General features: G+C 32.5%; 1 protein-coding gene across 3 annotated transcripts in view; it reads left to right on the forward strand.

Annotated features, from left to right (window-relative positions):
* The window catches only part of LOC106101562 (inositol-trisphosphate 3-kinase B), a 91,627-nt gene that overhangs the window by 33,429 nt on the left and 34,720 nt on the right, over positions 1-23,478 (forward strand). For 2 of the 3 annotated variants that reach the window (XM_013280820.1, XM_013280821.1), the window contains exon 2: positions 19,954-20,575. The exons of the other annotated variant lie outside the window; for it this stretch is intronic. In XM_013280820.1, the coding sequence (XP_013136274.1) occupies positions 20,138-20,575 (438 nt within the window). In that variant the 5' untranslated portion in view covers positions 19,954-20,137. The remainder of the gene's footprint in view (positions 1-19,953; positions 20,576-23,478) is intronic. 3 annotated transcript variants of the gene reach the window in all.

A 23,478-nucleotide genomic window follows, 5' to 3' on the forward strand; every position in this document is an offset into this window, starting at 1 on the left:
AATTGTAAAATTATAAATTAACTAGCTTTCGCCCGCGACTTCGTCCGCGTGGAATTAAAAAATACTAAAGTAAAGTAGCCTACGTGTTCTTCCAAATAGTCCTCTATGTATATACTAAATGTCATCAAGATTCGTTCAGTCGTTTAGGCTACAAACTCTAACAAACATCCATCCATATATGTAAACGTTCGCATTTATATTAGTAACGTGGTCTTCCATTAGTGAATTAAAACAGAAGTAAGTTATATCTATTAGTATGAGATAAGACAATTACATCATAAGTCAAACGTTAATTCAAAGAAGCGAAGCAGTTAACGTGAATGCGTTCAAGACTTTCCAGCTTTAAGTTTGACGTATTAAACATGTGAATTTATTTAAAAATCATTCGGTATTCTGTAAAAACGATGATAAATTAGTTTAGTGTAAACTGAAGGATATTCAACTCGTTAAAACTACAGGAGTATTTGATTGAATTAATCTATACTATAATAATAAAGCGTAAACACACACTTCTTGGTTGCCTAAGATGTCAGCAATTACAGCATAGTTTTGAATAAATCTTTTTTTAATAAAAAGCCCTATACTTACGTTACGCTTTAGGCTATATATTTTCTCGCCATTAAACCTAGGGGGTTAAATGTTTTGGTTAAAAAGCCCTAATGTGGGAAAGAGACTATATGTTGCTGCCAACATTAAGGAAACAAAATTGCCATGCTTTATGATGATAAATGCTTTATTATGATGATGTCATGTCTGTCATTTTGAATTGCAATTGAATTTGGCAAATGAAATCAATAAAACAATTTTCATTATTTCATGCGAATGAAGTCGCACGGAAACAGCTAGTTTTAATTTATAATACACATAAGACGTCTTGTATATTAACATTGTTAAATTGATTTCCATGTCATTTTTTATCGCAAACTATTGTTGGTTCAAGCATTGTAATATGTAACTTATTCTTGTTTAAAGTATATCTGATTGGATGATAATTGCTGTCGTAAATTAAATGTAGTCGTTCGCGTAATGATAACAAGCGCCGGCGCTGTTATAAATCAAATGCAAAATAAACACTGGTATAGGTAAGGCCCTTATCTTGATGTATTTTAGGGTTGCGTATAAAAATATAACAATAATACAAAAAACCCTTACACTGTTTTCCCATTTTTTTCACAGAATTGTTCCATTTTTAATCGTATTAGAACTTTGTCCACATTCAATATTTGCATTCCTTTTTAATATCTACGGAACCATTGCAGCTTGTGACGTATCACGCTTTTCATAATTGTATAAACGATATTATTGATTACAATCTCTGTAATTGTTTACGAAAATCGTGTTCTTTAATTGTTTACTTTTAAATTAACTTGTAGATTTATTAACTATGAAATTTGAAACCACTTGATCGTTGAGGCGCTTGCGAAATAAATACAAGAATTACAAAATCTGATTAAAAATACGATTTACGTGTCCTGCTGTTTAACATCCTGCACCTCCCGCGGACCTCATCTAACTTGTACTTGTCTGAATAATAAACATAACTAAGTTAGTTAACACGCTAATGATTATAAAATAAAAGTACCGTATAGGGAAATTCTTATAATTAAAAAGAGAAAAATTAACTAAATTAACATTTAAATCTGGTGTGACTTATTTAAAATCTGCAATTTTCAAATATACAATGTTGCCTTAAATAAGAAACAGATAGAAATTTAGCTCTATACACATTCGAATACTTTTACGCATATAAAAATTATACGCGAAACTTTTTAAATATTTGCAATCGATACCGGCCATAAACAATATCAATAAAAATACTTTCGGTTATTGATGGTTACAAAAAACTACTCACCGTTGGGTAAAGAATCTCTCTCGTTATGGCCCCGCTTTATTACTGCGTTTAATTAAATTAAATGCCTCGTATATCATTGGAAATGGACACCGCAATGAATATTTTATTTGCCTACCAGCTATTTAAATCGCATTAACGGCTGCCAATACGTATTGCGCCGCGTAAATAAACAATCTTTGGATTATTTTTTTGGTAAATTTTCAGGAATCGAAACCGTGATTTCAAAAGTCAATGAATTTAGAAAACTCGTTTCAATTTCATCAAAGAGATAATACAGACTAAAAAACATAGAGTAGAAGTTGTAAAAATTAGTTAAGATTTTTACTCTATTATTTTACGAGTTCTGATAGCGATACTATGAATTTCTGTTTGAAATAAATGTAATCTCAATAGTAAGTTAATTATTGTATGTAAAAAGTCATTTTTATACATTTTGGGTTTCAGTATCATGAAGAAAAAATTGCTTTCATCAAGTTAAATATTAATTGCCTGGAACAATGCTAAATTTATTTATTTACTAGCTGTTCTCGCGACTTCGTCCACCTGAAACTTTAAATGGTAAAAAATATTGCTATAACGTAGCTTACTAGTGGTAAAAGAATTTGTGAAATCGGTCCAGTAGTTTTTAAGTTATTTCAATGTATACAAAAATACATTTTCGTCTTGAGAATATATAGATTACAAATAACATAAAAGGGTCCTTAAATGTACATTATGTAAATATTTAGTGTACATTACATAGGTTTAAAAAGAGATATAACGAGTAATTTATGACAGCTCCTTATCTCACATGAATAGTGAACGTTGCATAATTAGTAAACAAAAAAAGTTACATAAGCTTTAATAGCAAACTCCAAAAAGGTTTATACAATAAAATGCAAAACAGCCCTAAATGGTGCAGTAATAAATTCCCGTAAAAAACTCAACGACAAATTGTAAGAATTTCTTAAGTTTAATGAATATTAATCTATGGCGGTTGGTAAAGCGTTGCCCGACTGGCTCCGAGATTTATCGATGCCACGGTAATTGGTGTAATTGACGTGAAAAATGTTAAATCCCACATAGGAGAGTAACACAGCAACGTTTGCCAAATGGATGTCTTATAATGAACCAGTCTTTACAGAATTTATACCTAGATATCATCATATTTATCACAGTCACAGTAATTTGATCTTATAACACGAATACTGACATTTTACATACGTATTTAATGATCTAACCGTTACAAGCATGTAACATTCTGGAATTTTATAGAACGCCGATTATTACTAACTTAAAACCTACTTACGAGTAAAACGTGGTAGTATTGTTCCAAAAAGAAAAATGTGAGATTCTGGATTTAAAAACCATTCCCAAAAGAAAAATGGAACAAAGCAGTTTTACTTTTATTTCAGAAGTGATTGAAAATTAGAGTTTAATTAGAAAATAGTAACAAAATTGCCGTGCAGTCATAAACCTATTTCTATTTATCTAAAATCTGATACACTTAAATGATTGCAAAGTTACACTATATGCAATTACTGCAGAATACTGTTATATCGAAATTGTAACACTTTATCAATAAAGATAAAATAAGCAAGTAAACTTAATGTGCGAAGGAGTGGCGAGTGTGAATTTGATTTTAAACCCTTTTCCATTACTGCTCTATATTAAGCTTTATTGAGTATTCAATTACGAGAAATCGCATCCATTTTGTCTTCGTTATCTTGATTTATGCAAGCAATTTATTGAAAAAATTCAGAATTAAAAAGCATTTGTTTTTATTTCATTTACCAATTCATTTGTTTAAGAACGTGCGTACACCTGAAACTAAGTTATCGCACAAGTGTTTAGTCTCGCTTTGATTCCTATGTGCTTGTTGCTTGTAAATAGTTGAATTGGCTGCAAAACAATCGACAATCGCACAATTGAGCGATATTTAATCAAAGGTATGCGAAGCTCTTAGTATGACCATAAAATTGTTTCCAAAAAAAAAACAAAAGAAACTCATTGTTACTTGTAAGAACATTTTGTTTCTTTCTAGTGTTTTATTAATTGTTAAATTTTTATTAATATCGATGTCGATATTTGTTAACTGTGTGTGAACATCACATTAGCTGTGATACCATATGAAATAAGCTTGCTCGCTCAAACCGCAAACTGTGGCCTTGTACAACGAATAGATTGACAAGGTATGAAAAATGATTTACTTATTAATTTAACACGAAAATGATATATGTTTGTTTAATGAAATAAACTTACCGTCGGTTTCTTTTACAACATTGATATCAATAATGTTGTTTTAATTTTTTTAACACGAATACGAAAGTAAAGTACGATATTGAATAAATGTTTTGGCAGAAAAACAAAGGAGTACAATTTATGCTAAATATAGTTTAATTCAGAGATCATACAGTAATTTATTTGACGGAAATGTGCACTAAAAGTGTAATGTTGGAAATAATAAGTCATGTAATATTTTAATTTATTAAAAAAAATATTTTTTTTTTAAATTATCTGTAGTATAAAATTCGTTGAAAACCGGTGTATAATATAGCTATTTTAATAATGATATCTTTGTTTCTTGCATTCTTGTGTCAATTGCTTTGTGCTATCTTACTAATATTATAAATGCGTTTATAAAAAGTTTAGATGAACAGATGGATGGATGTTTGTTAGAGTTTGTAGCCTAAACCGCTAAACGGATCTCGATGAAATTTGGCATGAATGTAGGTGATAGTCTGGAAGAATTCCACGGGGCCGGAGTCGCGAGCGAAAGCTAGTTTTTCATAACTTCGAGCTAGTAAACAAAAAAATTACAATAAGTACATCGTAGAAATATTTAACAACGTAATACAAGTATCGTTTATTTAAACGGTGACAACTACGCATTATATTTGTAAAGAGACGGTCATATTGGACTTTTTTTTAAATCGTTTGTTTAAATAAAGACATTACAATATCCAGGCCAAAATTTGACACAATATTTGACGTATTACGTATTTAAAAAAAGACAAACAATGAGAAAACTTTTTTTCAGCTAATATTGAGTTTTAAACTAAATAATTTTTTTTCAACTTGACATAAATTTGGATGGATGATTTTTTGTTAGAGTTTGTAGCCTGAACGGCTGAACGGATATCGAGAAAAATTTGTCACTGATGTCGAACAACGACTGGGAATTAACAGAGCTACTTGTTAAGGTTTTTAACATGTAGTTTAAGGATTCCCAGACGTAGCCTATTGATTCCCAGTTCCGCGCGGATAAACTCGCGGGCGCAAACTATTTCTTAATAATAATGATATTTACTAAATCGAAACGTGTATACACAGCTTTATAGTAGCGCGTATGAATATTTAACGAGCCACTGTGGTCATAAATATTGTCACAAATGTACCAGAGCGAGCCAGAGATCGATTATGCACAAAGTAAAACCAATAAATTGTTTCGCATTGCTTCGTGTTTGTCAAACATTACACCAATAAATAATATCATACGTACAAGGGTTTGAAAATTTAAGAGTTGGTTATGTGTAACCTCTTTGTAAAGTTATTACCTTTGAAAGATAAGTATAACGGCTTACTCCATTACATTTTTTTATTAAAAAATGGTTAGTAATGACTACCCATCATCGTTGCACATTGTAGATATTACGTAAAAAAAGGTTTAGGACGAGTCGAATTTGTTCAATTCAGCCCATTCCCTGTTTGCGCGTGTGTTCAAATGGGTTATGATACCAAAAATCTGCTCATAGCACAAAGACGTCATAAACGTATCCAAAAGTATAAAAACAAAAAATGTACATCGCAACTTCAATCATACATATATAAATAATGGATTTCTCCGACTACCAGCTTCGCCAAATTTAGCGCGAGCCGCGAATGCCCTGTCGGTACAAAGAATCGACGTCTTACGGACACTAACTCGTTTGGCCTTTTTCGTCCAGCCCAGAAAAAATAATTCATTCCAATTCTATCAACAGTAATGAAATTTTGAATTTCGAATTATAATTTCATAGCCCTCGTGTTTTCTTTGTTGCCAGCAACTTTTTATAAAATAAAAATATAAAAAAGGTGATCTGATTGTTACTACGAAGCATTTTGGTTCACGGATTATGTCAAAAAGAACGCTTTAGGAAACACAATAACTTCTGATATCCCTTATTAGGAATAGATATATGTCTTAGTTACAGACCATTCACTACCAAGTTAAGTCTAAATATTTTCCCACCGTCAGGGAACTTTGTCCCATGCACATCTGGGTTCAATAATCTGACTAACATTGTCAAAAAACCGATTGTTTCAATATGTCGTCATAATTTATTTTTAATTCTATTAACGTTTATGAATTCTCTAAAAGTTCTGAGCTTAAAAAAATCGAGAGTAATTTTGTAGTTTCTAATATTAGTTTTTAAATGCGTAAAAATGATAAAATAACCTTTGATCAGGTTTTTACTGTTATTTATTGTCAGTGTTCACTTATACCAATAAATTAATAGACACGAGTAGTTCGTAATTTCCAGTATATTGTCTACTGTATGAACGCTGTCAGCAATAAGTAATAAATTCATAAAATTAACCTCATATTAGTTCTCGAGCGTAGTGTTTACTGAAAGCGTATCACGAATATTTGTTAGAATGTGTTCGTAACGCATCGACAAATCGTATTAGATATATATCAATAAATTTGAAATAAATTTATTCCATGACGTTATGAATACGTTCTCGAAACTATTTCACAAATAATCGAGATAGAACCTGTGATAGCGTAATGTTTGTGACAAGCGGTTATTAGTTCACGTTTTTGTTATTCTAGTATTCAATTGTCAATGCGCGTTGAAATCTTTTACATTAATTTACCGAAACTTTGTTAAAACCTTAGAATAAAATGAAAAGCAAAATGTAAAATTAACATCCTGACTTCCTGGCGAGTTTCCACTGTCAATGTATATGTATAATACCATTTTATTAACTCTGTTTTTAACAATAATATGTGTTACATTTGTTAGATTTAAATAGGATATGATACTTTAGCGATCGCAACATAAAGCCAGTAACACACGACGAAACCGGAACTACCACGGAGTATGAAAACTGAGCATAAATGAAACGTAGAGATTAGTTTCACACAGGCTATCTGCATATTTATGTAATTAGTCAAATAGATTCCAAGTTCCATGTCAAAGAGTTCGCTTGTCTTTTGTTACGCTTTCGCAGTGTACTAGCAACCTTAATAGTAACTTTCTATAGACGGGGCAGTAACCAGTTCATCATACACAACCTGTATTTAACACTTATCGACGTACGCGACATTGCAGTGAAATTTGATTTATTTTCTATACATTCGACAGTTTAAAAAATACGAAATTAATTTGGGCGGTACAAATCATTTATTTGACTTATAATCATGTCAAAAATACCAATTAAACAAAAATAACACTTAAAACATATTCAAAAGAAGCAAAATAAGTTAACACGATTGATTGGATAAAAAAAAAAATCCGAATGTTAATTTCAAAGTTAAAAGTATCATTAATATTACATGCCAGTATTTATTTCCTTACAAAAAAAATTAAATAACTAATTTATAAAACAAATCAACTACATGAAACCGTTTATAAAAAAACTATCAAATCAAAACACAATTTACTTTTTCAAACGTCTTATCTTAAAAAAAAAACTGTTTATAGCTTGCTATTTATATCAACAAGTTAAGATTCAATTAATACTTTCAGTATAAAAAAGAACCTATAAAAATATTCTAAGCGATAAAACATTTTCAAAACGAATTCAACATTTGAAACCCGAACACTCTAATCCTTGATTCAATTTGGCTTTTAATTAAGATAATAACCAAGGCGGTGCTAACGCCCACGTATACGAGATACGAATCTGCAATCACAATATACAATTGTACAAATTAAATAATGAATTGCGATTCGCAGGCGTGGGTTGTATAAAGCTGTTACTATTAACACTTTTACGACACCATTCTTAATTTTTACGACATCAATTCGGTCGTAAACTCTAATTATGTTTGCAATACATTTTTAAATTGTTATCTATACTAATATAATAAAGTGTAAAAACACACTTCTTTGTTGCTTAAGATGTCAGCAATATATTTTTGAATAATACAGTATATTCTTAAATAATTCTTTATTTGACAAAAAACTCTACACTTACGTCACGCTTTAGGCTATGTATTTTCACGCCATTAAACTTAGGGAGTAAATGTTTTGGATAAAAACCCTAATGTGGGAAAGAGACCATAAGTTGCTGCCAACATCAGGGAAACAAGATTGCCAAGGTTTGTCATGTCATGTCAGTTTGTCATTTGCTATTGATAATTTGACAAATGTAAACAATACAATACATTTTTATAATTTCATCCTAATGGATTTTCACAGGAACAGCTAGTTGTATATAAAACAATTCCTGCGATTTGTATAGTTCAATTTTTTTAAATTTCTGATTATAAAAAATAGTTGTTATAAAATTCGAAGGCAAAATGTCGCGTTTATTCAACTAATTCCATAGACATTGTTCTGTCTTGGTCCTGAAATAAAACTATTGAAACAAGTATTTACTAAGTATTTTGCAGTGATTGAGAGCGTCCGCACACCTTTGACTAAACTATCGCACAACTGTTTAGTCGCGCTTTCATCCTACAAGCTTATAAGGAGGTGCGCACAATACTCGATTTTTAATTGTGCAACTAAACAGTTGAATTGGCTGTAAAACAATCGACAATCGCACAACACTCGTGCGTGTTTAGTTAAGACTTCTGCTTAATAATTATGTAACGGTTAACCGTAAAGTAGAGCCAAGTAATTTAACTTTCGTCCAAGGAGGTTAAAACCTTTATCATGGACATGATCAAAATATCTCAAAGTCCGTATAAAGACAGATTTAGTGCGTTTTCCTTAAACCGTCGAAACAATCACATTCCTTTGCCTTACTTTTAAATGCCAGCCAAAATGTTGTAAACGGATTTTTTTTTAATTCGGGCTGATTTAACGGGTTCTGCTTTCTCTGAAATATAAATATTAACTGGGACGTGTGTTTTTATCTGTCAGTTATAAGGCCTGATAAATGGTGCATGTGTAAAAAGTAGTCGAATGTTAATTCACATGAAGAAATTATGTTGTTTTTCGTTCACGAACTGTAGATCGTTATCTTGAAGCTTGTTACATTTCTCGTAAACCGTTTTTGGTGCGTAATAAAGTTTACCTCTACATAATTTACTGTACCGAAGACACGAATAAGAAAGGAGTTAACTATATGCAACATTATGAATACAGATTGAACATATATTTTGACGGTTTTAATGCATTTAATACTAATTTCAGGCCTTTCTATTATATTTTTTTGTATAACAAACTTTTGCGTTATTTAACAATAATGGTGATAGAAGTATCCGTTTTATTTAGAATAATTTAAAGATATTACTGTACTTGTATTTTTAAACATCAAATCGAAATCTGATCTAGACAAATTGACGATAAGAACATTCAAAATCTACATTTAAGCTTGGTTAAACATAATTCAATGTTAATGAAGCATGATGCTTACCGTGTGGTGTAGTTACCGTGGTGTGTTGTGTTAGAAAAAACGACATTAAAACAAACAAAAAAAATTAGTGTCTTCCTCGAAAAATTTACTAAGCAATGTGAGTTTCGTATATTAATCATATACATTCACTTGTTATTTCGGTTCACTAACTTTAAATTACATTAAAATCGTGAAGCGGCAAATTGTTAATTAAAATGAGAACAAATCGGCCAAGCTTCACTTATTTCAACTTAACTTACCACGTTAAAAGGTAATTAAAAAACAAAATCAAGTTTATAGTAATGACTTTAGGATCAATAAAACGAACGGAATCGATTTGCGAGACAGGCGTGAAATTTCTTTAGTCAATACCTCGTTCCGTTGTATGAGATTTGTGCTCCAATATAAACTGGTTTCGGTGTAATTAGTGCTAAAGATTAACACAAATAATGTGACAGATAACAAGCCAGCATGCCACTAACAAGGTTTATACAATAGCCGATATTGCATAAGAGGAAATAGTTTTATTACTATTAAATATGTTAACAAACTTTTTAATATTCCAAACGGGACCGTTTAATATTAGCTACAAGAATTCATTTTTTTATTTGCTAATGAAGCCACAAAAATCATACTTCATACTTCATACTAGTTAATATTATAAGTGCGAAAGTTTAGATGGATGAATGTTGGTTAGAGTTTGTAGCCTAAACGGCTAAACGGATTTCGATGAAATTTAGTATAGATGAAGAGGATAGTCTGGAAGAATAGACTATTCTCTTTTTTAAATTCGCGCGGACGGTTTCGTGGGCGAATACAAGCATTTCATATTTAAGGCGCGAATCATCTTCTTCCATTTAATATTAATGTTTGAGAAATGCTAGCATATTAAAGAACTAGCTATTCCCGTGCGGCTTCGCTTCACCCGCATGAATCTGTGAAAATGTTATTTTATTGTTTACTTTTATCAGATTATCAATAGCAAATGTCAAACTGACATGACATGACAAACCTTGGCAATCCTGTTTCATTGATGTTGGCAGCAACTCCCTAAGATTAATGGCGTGAAAATATACAGCCTAAAGCCTGACGTAAGTGTAGGGCTTTTTATTAAAATAAAAGAATTATTCAAAAATATGCTGTAATTGCTAATATCTTAGGCAACAAAGAAGTGTGTGTTTACGCTTTATTATAATAGTATAGATATAGATAAAAATAATTTAAACTGACCAACAAATAAACTGTTATTTACACTCTTCAAAATTCATAAGCATAAGATTTCTCGGTTCATAAAGTCATAAAGATAAAAGCGTTACATCGGCCTCACACGTCGCAACTTAAACAAAATTTGTATAATCCTTAAGTACCCGGAAACCAGTATTTTCCGATCTCACTACGCGACAGGTCGTTTTCATATAATTACACATAGCGTAATTTGTCCGTCTGTATGGCAAGCCGGTTATGAAAGCACCGTCCCTAATAATGTTTATTTTTAAGACTGAAAATTATACGTTGGGCGCCGTAACAACACCGCATTGGTTGAATTAAGCAGTTAGCCCGTTTACAGTTTGTTCTGGACAATTTACTACGCAGTTATCTGTTCAAACGATAAATTTCTTACGGCCTGTCCCACCACTAGCTGATAAAGGCTCAAATAGCTTAAAAACGACGTTACGGTCAGATAAGGGAACAAAATCTGATATTTCCATCATACATTTTAAACGTTCGATTGTTATCAGACAGTTTACAATTCGGTGGAACAGGCCCTAAATGTCTTAATTAACTTTGGACCATAAACACGCATGACACAATGGTCCTTTGATTTCGATAACGGCGATGGACGCAGAATACATTAGTGTTGTGCTATAATGTATCTCAGTTGACATCTGGTTGCAAATATAAATATTTTGCCGTCGATTTCGACCGAGGGATTTCCATTAGGGTAGTTACACACTGAATAATCTAAAGTGAATATAAGAACATGAAAACTATCGTGTTGGAAAGGTATCCTCATTTTTTACAATATTCTATAATTCAATTTAATATTAGATAACAGGAGCATATTATTTACGCCGTTTGTCAAAAAGTAAAAATAAACTTGTAGTCTTAATGTATTGTTTTTTCTCAGGACAGCATTAAGTCTGCGATGAGCCTTAAAGTTGGCTTAAATTTATGTATTACCTTGTAATAAAACATTAATCTTATTGTAAACTCCAGACTGATGGGGTATTATCATCCTTCAGTAATGAATCGGAACACTAAATATATGACGACAGTTGTACTCGTATTTGTTCGACGCAGTTTATTACGCAATAACTCTTCTCTCTTATTATTAAATCTTCAGGTTAATATTAACATAGTTGTTTATTTACTTGAAATCGAACATTCTGGAAAGATCTTTATCTTATAACACATGATTTAAGTTCTTATTTTGACAAGAACAAGTTCTTTTGATACACTCAGAAAAAATTCATGATGAAAAAACCATATACTCTATTTTTTCTGGTAATTATTATTTCGAAAAACGATTTATTTAAATTCTAATTTCACAATAACTGCAAATGTTGATCTAAAACCCAAAACATGTCAATTTTTTTAAAAATTAAAATCGCTTTCAATTCCGTTGAGAAACGTAAATAACTTCTAACATTCTAATGATTTTCTCTAACGTGATATTTACGAAATGTAAATATTACATTTATTTATATTAATAATTTAATTACATTTAACTGTAATATAATGTTTCTGTCGAGCTTTTAATAACCTTTTTGGAATCGTTTATTAATAATTGTCCTTCATTGCAGTAGCAATGCGAGGCTGTAGCAGGTCCGTTAAATTGTTGAATATAAAAAAGGCGATGGAATTAAGTGTCGAGAGCATGCAAAACTCGGCGGCATGTGATCTCATTAATAAAGTATTCATGAATGTTAATTATCATCAACACGAAGTTTTAAAACGGTCGAGTAATTTATGCGTAATAATTCAATAGACTACTAAAAAGTTTTAATTTCATTGACTGTTTAAATTTGAGCTTTTTATATGATAGCTAGGGTACCTAAGCCCGGGGGTCGCGGACGTTAGCGATAGTATGCCCGTGGCCGCAGCCTACAGCGTTAGAGGAACCGAGGAGTTTAGTGGGTATGCCCCCCCTTTATGGGGGATAGTCCTACATAACTATCGCGTCCCCATGGGCGCGGAGTATACGTAAGATGCATTAACCTCGGGCATAAAAAGGGTACCTAAGCCACGTAATGAGAAATGAAAAATACAAACTACTACAGCTCATCGTACTAGACAAAATTCACGGAAAGCGAAGTGTAAGCCGAAGACATCCTGACTCAAAAACTTACACCAGTGGTTTGGAAAGAGCACCGTTCACTTTTTTAGAGCCGCGGTGTCAGGAATGCAATTGCCCCTTATTATCGCCAAACTTCGAAAGAAGATGGCACTTTAAGAAGATATGATGTTTTTAAATCATGTCTGTAGTCTTATCTAGACTATTATAATAAAGCGTAAACACACACTACTTTGTTGCCTAAGATGTCAGCAATTACAGTATATTTTTAAATAAAAAGCCCTAATGTGGGAAAGAGACCATAAGTTGCTGCCAACATCAAGGAAGCAACATTGCCAAGGTTTGTCATGTCATGTCATTTTCACATTTGTTATTGATAATTTGACAAATGTAAACAATAAAATAATGTTTTCACAATTTCATGCGGATGAAGCCGCATGGTAACAGCTAAAAAAAAGCTAACATAAAATAGGTACATAACATATCCTTATAATATTAACCGGTATATAATTTTCGTTTCATAATTTAAACGGTTTCCGATACTTTAACGTTATCTATAGACTCATTAACACGTCAGATAAATGATTTAATATAAGTAATGCAAGCGGTCAGAGGATATGGACCGTAATAGTCGAGTTTACCACTGATTTTACTAGTAAACGGTTGTTAAATTGCTTGATTTATTACTTTACGACTATTTTAGTTTATTACGTTAAATAGTAATAGGACAGGTCTCACATTAAATTGGCAAGAATTATGAAATTTGAGTCGAATTTGGGTGGGAATTTTGCGCTACGTAGACTCTTAATTGCATGCCATACATTACTCTATGATTAAATTTGTGTTAGACTCTTCTACAATAGATCACTTGTTATTTCTCTTAAAATATTGAACAATGTTACCTTTTTAACATAAAGTTTTAATAAATATGAGAAAGACAATACATCCCTGACTTCTTGGTAAATTCAGCGCAGCGTTGAGCAAATCCAAAATGATGCGCAGCGGCAAAGTCGTTCTTAGTACAAATTATTTATGACGATCTTAGTTTTTATTTTAGTTACGTGGTATTTATTGTTGGTAACACTGTACATAGTTTTTTTTTTAAATTTAACGAATATATACGCGTTTTTTTTCTTTTTCCATTTTATCTTAGGCTAATTGTCGGCGTATTCTGTGGCCTCTTCCATAGGTCTCTCCCTTGGTATTTACTAGAAGGTAAATGTTTATTATCCGTATGTTCCCGTCGTGAAACTTGCTGAATCTTCTTTTAAAACTGTCGCCTCTTTTTCTGTCGATGATTGAGGTAAAATGGCTGTCCATGTTAACAAGTTAAACATTAATTAAACATCTTCATTGTTTGGAAATCTTTTAACAACATAAAAGAATGACGGAACATCAGAAATTTGTAGTCGCAAGAACAAACCATTACCATAATTACCACCCACGGTCACAACATACTTAAACAGTGCTCTGTAATTTTACAATACTTAATACTATTATTTGGCTTGAATATTATAATAAACATTGTGTTTATTTATTCTTTTGAGTGGAATAGGTATTATTAGTATTAACTTCATAAACCATATTAGTCAAAAGCTAAGAGATTCTTGTAAAATAGTCTTACATAGTGATGCAGCCCAATAAATAATATTGCCGGGCTGATAACGATGAAAAAATAAAACTAATTAATAATAATACTCCAAGTGTTTCTCTGTATAATGTTTTATATTTAAAACATGAATTGAGTATTTGCCTTTTTTGGTTGTTTTTTGCCGACATTACGAGCCGAAAGCGGCGCCTTTAATGGTGTCTGCAAGTTGTACCGCCTGTATAATCGCGTAATATGCAAATTAACTTAATGAAAAACTAATGTAAAAGTATGGGAATTTGTAAAATTAAATAAAGAAAGTCTAACAAAATCAGCCGGTTCAAAAGTACGGTTATGTAAAAACATAACAAGTTGAATTATTTATTAATAGCGTGGTATGGACATGTTGTGCGACGAAACGATGGAGACATAAACCAGAAAGTGTTAACATTGAATGTGGATGGCTAAAAAGGTAGAGGAAGACCGAAGAAAGTATGGATGGATTGTGTAAAAAGGATATGCTTAAGAAAGGAGTGTATTCAGATTTGATGGCTGATAGAGATGTATGGAAGCACATGCTGTGCCGACCCTCCGTAAGGGATAAGGGTGAGTGGATGGTGATGATAACAAGGTGAATAATTTAGATTAACAGCGTCTATAAAAATAAATTTAGTCTGTACTTATGCACCAAATGTGAAGTGTGTAAAGTCATATTTAAAAACAGATCTAACCATTGTTTATATATCAAATATTTTTTTTAAATGTTTGGTTATTCACAAACGTTAGCGGTACGTGACTAAAAGGTTTACGAAGCGACTTTAAATGCAGTTAATTATTTTAATATGTGACAACATGGCGATACATTAGCGGCATTCGTTTTTACAACATTCCTAAATCAACTGTAATTAATTTAATTATGAACTAAACATACCGCATGACTTAAATATATACTAAAGTGTTCACATATAGATTTATTAAGGCCTTTTTATTATACATTGTTGAACGACTTCTATTACAGATATAAATAAAACGTTCTATTTTACAAACATTTTAAAACACAACTAACTGTTGCTCGCGACGACGCCCGCGTGAAATTAAAAATATAGCTTATGTTACTCACAGATAAATTACCTTTCTGACGGTGAAAGAATTATTAAAACCGGCCCAGTAGTTTTTGAGTTATTTCAATACATACAAAAAATCTTTCTTCTTTATAATTTTAGAATAAATATGGATAATGGGCATACCTCCAGTACGTTGACAACTATATACTTTAAAAAAACTTTAGTTGTAGAAAATTTGCATTATACTAAAATGTTTTTAGCAGACGAAAGCCATATACGGTATGAAATTAATTCGTTCTATCATCTCTATACGCTTGCAACTTATAGGCTCGTAAAATATTTATTAGTTGGTAATAGGGGCATTTGAATTGCTGTCACGGCGCGCAGCAGCAGGCTCGCGACCACACATAGCGAAACGTATTGGAACCGACACTTACGAACTTTTAAAAATTTGACCTCTGTCGTAGTTAAATGTTGTGTAATAAATATATGAAAACTTTTTAAATGCGTGTTTTTACTGTTTTTTTTTAAATCAACATTTGTATCTAGTTATACTAATGTTATAAAGAGGAAAGATTTGTATTTTTGTATGTATTGAAATAACTCAAAAACTACTAGACCGATTTTAAAAATTCTTTCACCATTAAAAAGCTACGTTAACAGAGAGTATTATAGGGTATGTTTTTAATGCAGCCGAAGTCGCGAGCAACAGATAGTAGATAAGGAAAATGCGACAGCGACCATAAACATTTTTTCCTTATGTGATGTTAAAGTGTTTTGTTTCTTAAATATTGCATTATTATGGAAGTTGTAGTTAATAATTAACTGGATATGTGGTACGGATAAATCTTATGGAATTGAAATATTTCTATTTCTATGTTATCAAAACAATTTTATTATATACTCTAACGTGTTCATATAATGTGTTATGGCAAGGCTACACTCTGACAGATTGACTTACATAGATATGCGGCGAGAAGTAAATATTTGCAGTAAATATAATAAAATAATAAATACTATATTAATCATTGTGCAAAGTTAACCCTATTTTGTCAATATAAATTCAATATTAAACTGTCAAGTTATAAATATTATGTTTGAGTTCTTTCCTACTTCGATTTGTAAGTCTGTGCGGCTACGACTCGTAAAATGGACGATAACGCCACTTGAATAATGATTCGAATTTTACACTTCGAAAAAAGAAGGAAAGATATCGACGACGAAATCTTGTAAAATAGCGATGCTTGAATACGATTTTTTTTTGTTTAAATTACGTTATCTTTAGAAGATTTACACTTTTTAATTTAGTTTAAAAATACAGGCACATCGGGAGTCCCTTTTTTGGAGTTTGGTTTAAAATAAAGTTACAGTTATTTATTTTTCGTAACGTCTTTTTTTTAAATCTCACCTGCCAGTATTTGTCTTTAACAGAAATAAAAAAAATGAATAATCAAATGCAACGTTAATTAAGTCATTTTATTAAATATTTCTATACATATATGCGCGTTTATTATTTCGAAAGAATTGAATATTTTGGTAGAAACTATGACAAACAAACTTTTCATTTTACCATTACTGAGGTTAGAAAGTTTCTTGCTATTTTACAATTCAATATAACTAGTAACATTATCATTCGTTTCTCCGAGTTTATTCGTATTTCATAAAATAGTAATGTGTTCTAAATATGGTTTGTTTATATTATGGGACAAATTGCTTGGTTTAATTCAATCAAGTCAGTCTATAATAGAGATTGCTATCTTGATAGATGATTACTGTTCTGCTGTTTATGTCTACGGTTATACCGAATTTACATAGTAGTTGTAAAACAAGTGAATGGTGTACATATATGTGAATTAAATACGCATACACAGTACAAAACATTTAGAAGAATCATGTTTTCGAAATTTGCAAAAAGATATTTAACAGCCAGCAAAGACATGTGTTATACGAATGGGTCGGCTCGTCAGGTGTAATACCACGACCACACAGAAGGCAAGCGACAATTGAAAACAATTCTGCGTTTCGTATTATTAGTGTGCGTGCAGGTGCCATAAATTTAGTCCCTTTCCCCTCCTCCGACTTTTATTATAACGAATGGATGGGAAGGGGCACGATTTGGCAGATGAGGAAACGCATAGAAAGGAGCATCTTCTATCTGTGCATCTCCTCTGTTTATGAAAGGTAGACAACGCATTTGCAAATGCGTACATCTGTTAGCAGCCGTTGCTAATTTGACGTATTCCTATGGCGGCTTGCTTCGTTTGTCTTCGTATAATAAAAAATGTTATATTTATACGTTTAACCGTATTTTCTTATAGGATTCCAATTGCTTAAGAGTTTTTAGGAAAATATGTACTCTTTTTAAGTGAATTTTTACATACTTTACATATTTGTACCAAGATTAATTCTGCCGTGTCAAAAGTACGGTCCTGTAGATCACTATCAATTATAGATTGACCATAAGCAATATGCTAAGCGTCGGAGGTCGAGAAATTCCGTAAGGCTTGATCCTTCACTAGATATGGCCGTAAGTTGTCGAACATAAATTAAGTTTTGGTCAGCTTTAATAACTTAATAGGTTTGCGATAACATCGCAATACTAGTTAGTAGTCAAAAAATCCAATGAAAACATTTGTGACTTTTTAAACTCAATAAAATGAATTTTAAATTCATTACAACTAGGTTAAACGGACTAAATTAACTGTCAATACTATATGGAAAATCTTATAAACAATGTACCGCTTACATACAATCTTGTCAAAACTATGCTCCATATTTCCACATACATTAATTTCAGTCATTTATTGATAAATGTTCGCTTGTTATGCAAAGTTTCTGGACAACGGGCACCAACTAATTTACATGAACAGAAAACTGAATATTGACAGCCCATATATCTTTATATGTGACATTATAAAACAAGTAAATAAGCTATTCAATTTGAAACAAATATGGAAAATAAGTCGGAGTAACGAAAGGCGTGCCGAAGTAAATTCCAAAGGTAAATCATAGACACTCCTCCTCCAATATTGGCTTTTTTGTGACTGAATGGCCACTCTTCGCCTTAAAGAGGCATTTACACATTCACCGTGCTTGAGGTGGCCGAGCGCGATGGCGCTTAGCCTAAACCTCGTTTATGAGTAACTAAGCTCGAGGGCTCCCTCAGGAGCCTCGGCACGAGCCGTTACTTCGTTATTATTACCGGATTGGGGCAACATTGGCGTACGTTTCGGAGATAATGAAGTAACAATCGCGTAGAAACACAGTCTTTCAATCAATATTGTAATTGCACACATTTACAGAGATTCACCAATTGATTATTCATACGCACATAATGCCATAACATCTACGAGTATTAACCAATGCGTTGTCCACTCAAAAACTCAAATAACATCAATTAAAAACAATTCCAAAAGTTGTCAGCACTCGAAATAAGTAGTAGTTACTTTAATTGTTCAACAATTAGCAATCACTTCGCTACTGTAGAACTTTTTATAATTAAGAAAGTTCTAGGTAATTTATACTAGTCAATATACTTTCAACACAAGTTCTGGAGGTTTTATGAAAACCCTGATACTAAATCTGATTTATTTATATGTTGTTTTAACAGGTAGCTTTTACATCATGTACAAATTGTTCGTTTCCATCACGTTTTACCTTTGACCGTTAAATAAAATTGCCATAAAATAAAAAAAAACGATGCATACAATTTGCGTGCCTCAGTAACAAAACAAACAAGGTTATGTTTTACGCGGACAGAATAAATAACAGCCCTTCGTTTCATAATCTACATTTATTACATTAAGATAAAAAATAAACAGGCTGACTGAATTTGAATAGAAATGTTAGTGAGCACTAAAAAAGGTTTTTTCTATATTTAACTCCTAAAGACGTAATAAAACTTTTTATGCATTTGTATTTCGGGTTTATTGTAAAAAAATAATTCTCTACATGCACGAAGTCAAAGGCGCCAGTAAGTAGTTATCATAAAATTTATAAACGTCGTTGTGATAAACGAATTACCATTTATTCCAATGAATATTACTATATTTCGTAATTGATTTTGCACTTGCTTAATAACTTCACAATGTTTATGGGCAATTTTATAACACTTTTTCACTCCAATATAAAATAAACTCATTTTTTTATACTTTACAGTTCTGACACAAAATATAGAGCCATTTATTCGTAAATGATTCAGTTTCCCTAAAATATTGTTTATTTATTGGTATCTCAAATACTCTTTCGAGATTATTAGACTCAAATCCATCGCATAATAAACGAAAACTCTTAATCGGCTTATAGAGGTGTATGGAAGAGCAGCACATACTGTGCCGACCCTCCGTAAGGGATAAGGGCAAGTTGATGATGAATAAACGAACACTCTAAATGGTTTGTGTCTTCTAACTAAACTATACGTAACAGAAGTGATCAAGGTTTTTTTTATAATGAATAAAATAAATCGTAAAAACTACTTTGAGGTACACTTATTAGCTTAATGTCCCTCATTATTAATTTATTTTATGATTTTTTATATGGTCCCCTGTACCATAAGCCCTTATTGCGAAAAACGACTTCACACACACATTGACTGACACCATAATCGTAAAAATCGTTACAGTTGATACGAAAAATGTCAATGAAACCAACGGCATGATACATAAAAACCTCAATATAAAGTGTCAATACGGAGTGGAGACGATAAAATTGCAAATTGATTGTTTGTGCCAAGCCTGATGTGAACATTGACAAGAGTGTAGTGCGGTGAGATGTGTTAATGCGGGCGAGGATTTAACGCGTCAGAGATGCGGGCGACGAAAATGACGTCGTCGCATTGTAGGAGCGCGACGCCGCCACTGTCGCGGGCGTCATCCACAGATCTGGCGGCGTCGTGCCCCATGTCGCCGGATCTGTCGCGACATCGGGCATTATCGCCCGATTTGTCGCTGGATTTCTCGAGATTAAGACCGTTGTCGCCGGATTTACTCGAAAGGACTCTATCACCGGACTTCCCGAGACGGTCTCGGTCTCCGGCCCGTCCGCGGTCTCTCATGGAGTCGCTGCTGGTCGCTAAGATGGAGGCACTCAGTACGGGAAAGCTGGTCAGGACCGACTCTCTGGACAGCTGCAGCAGTTTTGGGTCAATGTCGTCGTTGCCGAGCGACGTGTGCCGCTGTGATGACTGTCTGCTGGGCATTGTGGACTTCTACATGCCAAATCTGGCGGATAAATCCTATAAAAAGGTAAGATTTTTACTTATAACAAACCTATGCGTGTTTTTTTTGTTAAAATTTGATGTTTCTGTGTTGGTTTCCTTAAGATTTCTTTACAAATTTTCTATCGGATAGGTTGAAAAAATGACAGATTTTGAAAAGGGTATAAAGGAAACACTAAATAACTATTATTTTTATTTGCTAACAATTTTGAAATTCATGTTATTTAATATTGATTTGTTTATTACAATAAATGTAACTTGTAAATGTTAAATTAACGATCATAATGTCAGACTGGTAGCGCCCTCTAGCGTGCCTTTAACAAGTTCCTTCGATCGTACACGTGACATACATCGATATTCACTTAAACTTTTAAGAGTTTGGTGAAGTTACCAGCAGATGGCGCTTTTCGTTTAAGTCAATTAAATAACTTGTTAGCTAAAAACTGGCATGGATTATTCGTATTCCCTTTTTAAAATACTTTAGCAAACCATAACTTATCACTGAAAAATAGAGCTCAAAATTGGCCATAATCATAAATTTAAAATCAAATGTAAATTTATACAAAACTTTAGACATGCGTGTGTAATTGCAGTAGCCCTTCACTATTGCTATCCAGTAGTGAATTTATTTAATAAATGCCACATATTACGCCGTTCACACTGATGTTATCAGCACATAATAGTTTTCCCTTCGCCTGTGGCTACGTGAAACAGTCATTGCGGTGACTTTAATGAGGTACAATTTTAATGCAAACCGCCATTCCTGTATAATGAAGCAATTTCAATCGATACGGTCTATCGAATTGACGTATTTACACCGGCCCACGGTACCCGCATATACAAATCGAACAACCGGTTAAAGTAGGTACAAAAAGGAACTTTATTGTGTTACTTATAGGGTTCATAATGTAATGTTAATGGGAATCAATTAATATCGGCACGGATCGTTCCTTGTGACGTCACCGGACGCGAACTGAATGTAGAAACGTATTCGTGCGTCATACAAACGTCATAACGATCCTTTCCCTTGTTTCTGTAATCACCTGTTTTTTTTTTCTTTTTATTTATGATTTTGAGATCTGTTAATATAAACGATTCATTTATGTCCAGTTCAGTTCACAATATGCCCAGTTCACTTTTGGCCAGTATAGTTTGATAGCGCAGATCTGACTTGAGTCACATTTCCTTTCCACCCATTTTTAAGAAGAAAGAATGAGAAGGAAAAGTATATTTGACGGCGGAGGAGACGCATAGGAAGGGGAAGTATCCTGTTTATGTGCGTCTCCTCTTTCGTCGATTAAGTGTAGGCAACGCATCTGCAATTGCGGATGCCTATGAACAGCGGTTGCTTCGCCATTTCGATGAATTCAAGTGGCCGCTTGCTCGTTTGCCACCTCATATTAAAAAATAGATTGTATGGATTTACTGGTACCTGTGTTCTGACTGTGTCAATTAATAGACAGACCAGTAATTGATGTCTATTCACCGACTCTACTGGCCAAATGTGAACCGCGCATTATAAGACATTTTGTATATCTAAGATGACAATGTCTATAAAATGTTACCCGTTTTAATCTTTTTAACTATATCAAGAGAACGTATATTTCATCACATTTCCGAATGTAATTAAAAATCGTTTAATTTGCAACTGCGATATGACTGAGTACAAATTAAATTGATAAGATCTGATATTAAGATATTTAACATGCATAATTGGTATGATAATTGTAAGTAACCATGAATTATAACAGTGAAGTTACTTCTTAACCATTTTTATAAGAGAAGGAGACAAACGAACAGCGGGAACAAGTAATTTAAAATAAATAAAGATCATCTTAATCTCATACTTATAATAATTTAAAAAATTATGTAGTTTTAAGTGATTGGTAATCAATAAACTCAATGACATGCGAGGTAAATTTGGAATCAAATGAACGGTCTTTTAGATTTTGCTTTTGTTTTTTTAAATATGATTCAGGTCAACGTTCCTTACTGCTTTTGTTTCAAGATTAGTTAACTAGCTGTTGCCCGCGACTTCGACCACGCAATATTAAGATAAAAATAATATGCCCGTCTATGTCAGCTACCCTTCAGTGGAAGTCCGGTCGAAATCGGCCCAACCGTTTTGGAGATTATCCGGAACAAACGCGGCTTGCAGACAGACAGACAGACAACTCAAAGACATCATCTTCTCATAATCTGGAATTTTTCTTTTGATATTACAAGCAGTCACTCCAAATTTATTATATGTATAGATGAACACTCTACGGGATACCTAAATGAGTAGTGTAAATTCATTTCCGATAATAACTGATATTGTGGTCTATCGAACAAAACAGCGTTGAAATGCCAATAAAATTACGGCCCATAAGAGATTCAATGACACTTAATTAACTATAATAACGATTAACCTTAATTTGCTACTTGCTTCTCGTTAATGACATTGATTTCGACGCCTTATAATTTAGTTATATTACAGACACTGTTCTTAAGATCTATACAATTTTATACCTTCGTAATAATACGTGTTATATTACCTAAAGTTTAAATATAATAATAACCGGATATGCGAATGACAACCATGTAACTTGAAACTCCACTGTAGGATGACGTGGTATTCGGTAGGTCACATTAGGGCGTTTATAAAACCAGAATTATTACGTAGAGACAATTATGATTTAATATCTTAAAACTCTTATAAATGTCATTTGTTGTTAACATTATATTAGAAATAGTAATTTTAATAATAAGTATTTAGCATCTAACGCGTTTTGCCTAATAAAAGTACCACTTTTACAATATATTTGCGGTCTACATTTAACGAAATCAGTTGCTTGAAAAGTGACGTTCAGTTTCGCGGTCATCTGGAAGACAAGGCCAAGCTGGCTTCCAAAAAGCTGGGTGTGCTCAGTAGGGCGAAGCAGTACTTCC

This window comes from Papilio polytes, unplaced genomic scaffold, assembly GCF_000836215.1.
Source record: "Papilio polytes unplaced genomic scaffold, Ppol_1.0 DF823980.1, whole genome shotgun sequence".
NCBI classification, from domain to species: Eukaryota; Metazoa; Arthropoda; class Insecta; order Lepidoptera; family Papilionidae; genus Papilio; species Papilio polytes.